The 6,891-nt window shown below is 43.3% G+C and overlaps 1 protein-coding gene across 1 annotated transcript; it reads left to right on the forward strand.

The window, feature by feature from the left end:
• Positions 1 to 1,534: 1,534 nt before the first annotated feature.
• Positions 1,535 to 5,502, forward strand: LYSMD3 (LysM domain containing 3). Its single transcript, XM_031607652.2, has 2 exons — positions 1,535 to 2,009; positions 3,628 to 5,502. Exons 1-2 carry the CDS (start codon positions 1,758 to 1,760, stop codon positions 4,279 to 4,281), a joined length of 906 nt encoding a protein of 301 aa, XP_031463512.1. The 5' UTR covers positions 1,535 to 1,757; the 3' UTR covers positions 4,282 to 5,502.
• The last annotated feature ends 1,389 nt before the right edge of the window (positions 5,503 to 6,891 follow it).

Below are 6,891 nucleotides of genomic sequence, written 5' to 3' on the forward strand. Positions count from 1 at the left end.
GAAATATTTCTTTGATATGTAACAAACTTTGGTTTGAGAAGGTAATAGGTTTGGCATCAACAGCAATATTTTCACCAGCACAAAACAACAAAGCCTATAGATTAGGTTCTACTAGCTGAGCCCAGCTTCATGCTGGCAATACATTTTCCTCTTTAGAAGCTGACAGCTTAGTGCTGCTCTGTGCTTCATCACAAAATGCAATAGTCATAGAATCATTAAGGCTGGAAAAGAGCTCTAAGATCACCTAGTCCAACTGTTGGCCCATCCCCACCATGCCCACTAACCACATCCCTCACAGCCATATCCACACAGTTCTTGAACACCTCCAGGCCCGGTGACTCCACCGCCCTGGGAAGACCATTCCAGTACCCCACTACACTTTTGGATAACAAATTCTTAACATCCACTCTGAATCTTTCCTGGTACAACCTCTCATCCTAACTTACGGCTATCACCTATCTCAGACCCATCCACTCCAGACAGCTTTTAGTGCAACCTGCTCTAAATGTAAGTGTTCCTGTTCACTGCAGGGGAGTTAGACTAGGTGGCCTTTAAGGGTTCCCTCCGATCCATATGATTTTATTATTCCTAGTCCACAATACAGTATTACCTTAAGGTAAATATTAAATACATATTGATTAAACCAAAACCAAAACAATTGTGAAACAAAAATGCACTGTACTTTGACGGTCTATTTTACAATGCCTGGAAATGGGTTCAAGTCTTAGAGTCATAGAATCATAGGTTGGAAAAAGCCTCCTCCAGCTTCCGAGTGCAATGCTGCACAGAGAGGCACAACGGTTTAGCGCTCACGTTTGTGTCACAACACATAGTCTGCAAAACTAAAGTCACAAAACAACTCTGCATTTTTCAGTACCAAACATATTTCTGACCTCTTTGTGTAAGAAAGTCTGAAATTACATAAAATAAAACCCAAAACACACAAAACAGCAGACTCCTCAGCTGTAGCCCCAGGCTGGCCTCAAGGCTGCCAGCTGCAGAGTGGAGCATCTACTGACTCCCGCTGTGGGGGAACACATCCTTGCAGGTCCTGAAGAAACCTCCCCCAGCCCAACCCTCCTTGGTAGGAAGTTTTCTTATCGCTTCCTACTGCTCTTATTACTTCCTTCTCTCTAGAAACAGATTTCTTTCATTTAATAGTGAAAAAAAAAAAAAAAATGGTATTAAGAATGGTCAATTTACAGTTTCTTGTGAAAGAAATATGTCAGCACGGGCCGAACACGGCGTTTCTGCAGGGACAAAGGCGTGACTGGGTGATACAAAGCACGCGGCAACCGCTGCAAAAGCAACACGCAGCAAGAGCCCGGCAGGAACACAACGCCGCCGCACTCTGGAAACAGGGCGCACAGGGCTCCCTCGAAGAGCTCCTACTGCCACAAACACGTAGCGGCTTACGACCCAGCAGCCACAGCAGCCCCGCCGCACAGGCGCACCGCAGAACCGCCCCGCCCCGCTCGGCTGCCTCCCTCCGGCGGCGGCGCTGAGCACGGCCCCGGGGCGGGGCCATCGCGGGGACGTGGCGGCCATGAGAAGCGGCGGCGGGGCCGGGGGCAGGTGTGGGCGGTGCTGGCGACGGCTCCCGGCCGCTTCCGGGGAGGGGCGGGCGCAGGGGCCGGGTCTCGCGTCCCCGGGAGGGAGTCGGGGGGTTCGCGGCCGGGCCTGCGTCTCCGCTGGGGCCGGCGGCCCCGCTCAGCGTGCCACGTCTGCCGCCCGCCCCGCACAGCCGCACTGGGAGCATGGCCGGGAGAGGCCCGGGCTGCAGCCTGCAGCTGCCGGCCGGAACGCAGCCGCCCGGCGGCGGCCACCTCTACCCCGGCGAGAGCGAGGGGCTCGAGGAGGAGGGCGAGGTGTTCGAGCTGCGGCCGCGAGGCAGGGAGAAGGTCCGGCGGAGCACGTCGAGGGACAGGCTGGACGGTATCATCCTGCTGACGAAGGACATCCAGGAAGGGGACACGCTGAACGCGATCGCGCTGCAGTACTGCTGCTCGGTGAGTCCGCGCTGGCCGCCTCTGCTGGCCGCCTCCAGCCGCGCGCGTCGCGCTGCCGCAGGGCGCCCTGCTGCGCGGGGCCGAGCGCCGTGCGTGGCCCTCTGTGTCGCGGCTTCTGGCTGGGAGGCGTTCGGAGAGCCAGGTGGGTGCCCTTCCCGTCACTGCCCGTGCCTGTCTGCTGCTGGCCGAGGCCGGGACCTCTGCTGCGGTGTAGGAAGTCAGCTGTGCCGGCTCCTAGCCCTGCAGCTCTGCGAAGGTCAGAGGTAGACTTAAAATCTTTGTTTTCTTGGAGTCATGCTGTTATCTAATTCATTAGGCAGTAATAAAATTAGAGCCCTCCTGCCATGAACTAATGTACCAGAGTCCTAATGTAACTTTTTGATGATCGTGACAGGCTTTGGTTTAAATAAGTTTCAGGACTCACTGCAATTGGGCATTTTGTGCACAGTTACCTAGACTGACCTCAGGTGAGAAATAGCTGGAGGATAACTGGTGTGCGCCCTTAGACAGTTCTGGGGAAGATGCGAGGGGTTCAGGGCTTTAGGTAAAAAGCGTGATTTGCATTGCAGTGGGGTTGCTGAGCACTCGGGTAAAGGCTGTGTTTATTTGCTCTTTTATGCCGGTCTGACTTAGTTACACTTAATAAACATGCTGTCATAGGAATTGAAATGCTTTACATGTTATAAGGTTCGTGGAGGCAGTGGGCATTGATTGATTGTCTCCAATGACTTTTTCTGTCTCAAATCTCTGTTTTAAGTGGAGCAGTTACAAGGAGAAAGGTCGTTATACCTTGCTCTGAACTTCTTTGGTTTCTGTCTGTAATTTCTATCCTCCCAGTGAGGACAGGAAGGATCTCTGGTGTTATGCACCTTTAAGAGACAAAATTTCCATATTCTTCTGTATTCTGTTACAAAAAAGTACTGACTTTAAGTACTTACTTATCATCAGATTAATTATCATGAGGTTTGTGACTCTGTATTATGCCTTTGCAGAACTGCTGTGTGAAAATGAAGCTGCTCATTCTCCAGGGGCAGTTAAACCCTTAAATCTCTCAGGAAATAAAATGTGAGCCTTTTAAAGACCAAAACAACAAATTTTGAACAAGAACAGGGAAAGGGAGAACTGACCTGATGAGGGAAGATGATGGTGAGCTAAGCTAAGCTAAGCTTTTTTTCTACCTTAGCACCCCAAAGCAGGAATAATATCAAAACCAGTTGTGGTCAGGTGCACTGGGTGCTCAGAAATTTTAATCTTTACTCAAAAGTTTTGAATTTGATTAAGAAATCGTAGCCACGTATTTTACTAGCAAAACACAAGGGCAAAGTACTATTCATTTAACAGAGGTAGTTTCCAGTAATATTTTGATGCACATAAAGTGAAGTTCATGAAATGAGTTTCAAGTCATCATCACAAGTGAGGGTCCTTCAATAACTTTCTTGCTTTAACTTTGTTCAAGTTTGATCTTTGGCCTCTAACTACTTGGAGGCCACTTGGGTATAAGTTATCCTTTTCCTTCATAAGGGAAGAATTTTTATTTCTCAAGAATTCAGACCTTTTTTAAGAGTCCACATCCTTGGATCTTTGCTATTTCAACTTTTTTTTTTTTTCTTTCTTTCAGGTTGCAGATATCAAGAGAGTTAACAATCTTATCAATGATCAAGACTTTTTTGCTCTGAGGTCTATCAAAATTCCAGTGAAAAAGTTCAGTGTATTGACTGAAACACATGTGTCTCCAAAAGGAAGAACAGTTCTTCGGCCTGCTCACTATTCCCCAGAAGTGCAGGAAGCATTACCTTCTGATAAATTCACTGCTAATGAGACTGCTGGCAACTTCTTAAAGGAAGTGGATCGAGATATAGAAGAAATTGTGAAGTGTAATGATACGAAGAGAGAGAACCTTAATGAAGTGGTTTCTGCCTTAGCAGCCCAACAGGTCTGTTTTGAAACTGATGGTAGAAGTAAAAAATGCAAGGATCCGTACTATGGAGCAGACTGGGGGATAGGATGGTGGACAGCTGTAGTTATTATGTTGATTATTGGCATAATAACTCCTGTTTTTTATCTTTTGTATTATGAAGTTTTAGTGAAAGCAGATGTCAGTCACCATTCTACAATGGAATCCGCCCACTCTTTTGTCACAGCAGCATCACATCAGAAACAAATAGAAAATGGAAGAAATCCAGCAAATAGTATAAACGTTGATAATCAAGGAGACTTCCAGCCTTACAACCAAAAACCCCAGGCAAATGTTATTCACAGACACATAGCATAGCATTAGATGAAACCACAGAATGCAAAATGCATCTGGAATGCAGAGAAAATACTTACTGATGTATGATTTAATTTTATGGGCAGTGTTCCAGTATGAGGATATTTCAGTGGATGATATAATCCTGTAATATGCTTCAGGCAGGAGATTTCGGTGCAAGATCAGGATATGAATTAAGATACAAAATTGTCTCTGAAGCTTTGCACTTTTTTTTCTGTTTTGATAGGTGTATGATTGCTAATTAATGATAAAGTAAAAGAAGGTAGTTTGAGCTAACACATAAGGAACTTCACTGTATATTTTACAGCCCTGAAGTGGGCATTTGGGGATATCTATCTTTTAAAATATTTATAGAATGCATAGTACACTTGACATTTTAATATCAAGTTTACAGTTGCCAGTTAAGACTTACGTTCTTAAAATTTTATTTTTCTTATATAATTCTTAAAACTCAATAATTCTATAATTAGTTGCCACTATGAAGTCCACTTTTTGTTAGAAGTCTTTCATAGAGGCAGTAGCTAATGCTTAAGGTGGAATATTCAAATTCTGTGCCTGTGATCAATCTGTTCTTCAGTACTTTTCAGTATAGACAGAAGGGTAGCGTGGTTCCTGTTTATGTCATACACACTGCTATGTATGTCATATGTTCTTCAGCAGTTGGATCTTTTCTTTAGAACTTCACATACCTCCCCATGGTATCCTTCAGTTGACATGAGTGGACTGCACTTCTTTTCTGGTCAGCTGTATATGAAATAAGTGGAGATGTGTGACACTTTGCTGTGATTGCTTCATTAATCTTTATTTTTCTTCCTCCACTTGATCTCAGTTTAAAAGCAAGTGATTTTTCAGACAGTGGTTACCATTGGGTTCTGAATGTGCTAATGTTCACTTGCCCATGAATCTGGAATAACAACTTTTTCCTGAAATCTACAAAACTTCAGATGAGATTCAGGGCTGCTAGCAAGAAACTGATGCTGCAGCAGAATAGACCAGTTGCAGCTTCACACTGTTCTTTACTTGGTATTCTTTAACCACTCTTTTCTTGAATGTTTCATTTGATTTCATGAACAAACTTATTTTCTACCTTCTTTTCTTCCTTGCCTGAAAATGCTGCAGGAGAAAAACAAGCAAAAAAAGAACAGGACTTTTCATACAGGAAAAAAAAAGAAATTCTTGTGTATTCTGAACATTTTTAAATAAAAACTGATGTGTTGCCTATAATCTTTTGTTATATTTGCCTTGTGAAGTAAAATGTCCGTGGTCCTGTCTGAAGTAATATTACCAAAGCTGAAGTTAACTGACTTTAGTCAGACTAAAAAAGGGAGAAATGGAAAAATATCACCAACTTCAATTTAAACTCTATCATGAACTGTGATTGTTTTGTGTATACAGTATGAAAAATTCTGACAAAGCAATTTTTTTTTTTGAATTTTGAAAGGAAGGGCTTGTGCCACTATCTGTTGCCCCCCCAAAATGGGACAAGTACTATTCACCATGTTCTGAGTGTATGAACATAAATTGGATTAATGTGTGTAGGTTGCTCTGAAAGTAATGCCTCCTACTTATTTTGATGAAAACTGTAATGCTTACAAAGAGTGCAATAACGCTGCTTGATAGAGCAAATCTTCAGCTACAAAACACTGTTGTTCAACATATTTACTGCTATTAACTGATTTGCGTGGATGAGCAGATAGACACCCTTCATTTCATAGTGTGTCAGCTGTGCATGACTGTCTACAACATGGCCTGTCTTTCACATTGTTGTTGCTGCTGCTGAAACACTTGACCCACCACCTCACTGCACTTATAACCACTGTTTGGTCTCCATAAATGTTCAGCATGCATCAATGGGTGCCAGTTATTTTGCCTCTCTGCTGCCATCAGTCACACAATGACAAAGTGTAACAATATTGGTGGGAAGGTTAAACCTTCACTGCTATGTCACCAGCATTCTCCTCTGACATCATGGGCCAATGCAAAGTAGGAGACATTACTTAAATTATATTGAAAGTGTAGCCTAAAGCATGAAGGAAAGCATTGTACAGTTGGACCTGTGAACAAGTGGCTGTTGAGCACTTCAATGAAAGTAGTATATCTGGTGACAGTGTGGCTGCTCATAGTTTCCACAGAAGGAGAGGAATTCAAGTCTATGTGGACTTCATGTTTCACATAACACTTGGTTTTCAAAAATCTTGTTAAATAATTGTTCTTTTCTTGAAAACCATATGCTAATAACACAAGTATGAATGTTCAAGTACCGGTAAGGCTATACAAAAAGTTGTATTGTGAAATAATTTGTGGTGGCTAATGTGATGCAGCTTCTATGTTTAAAACATTAAAAGCAAGTGAGCCTTAAAAATAGGTGACTTGCACTTGTCCAGATAGCAGAGTTTTGGCACCTTAAGACAAATGAGCCATGTTCCTCCTGAGACTGGGAACTTGTGCCTAATTTGTCAAGTTTTTTAATTGAAGCTTTTTTGCTGTTTTTCCTCATCATTCTTTATGAAACCTCAACATTTTTAATTCTTTAATTTCATAAGAAATGTTTAGCTACTAACATAGCTAAACGAAGCAACGTAGCTATACGTAACATTAAGCCTGATTTACCAC

This window comes from Phasianus colchicus, chromosome Z (genome assembly GCF_987193195.1).
Source record: "Phasianus colchicus chromosome Z, bPhaCol1.hap1.1, whole genome shotgun sequence".
NCBI classification, from domain to species: Eukaryota; Metazoa; Chordata; class Aves; order Galliformes; family Phasianidae; genus Phasianus; species Phasianus colchicus.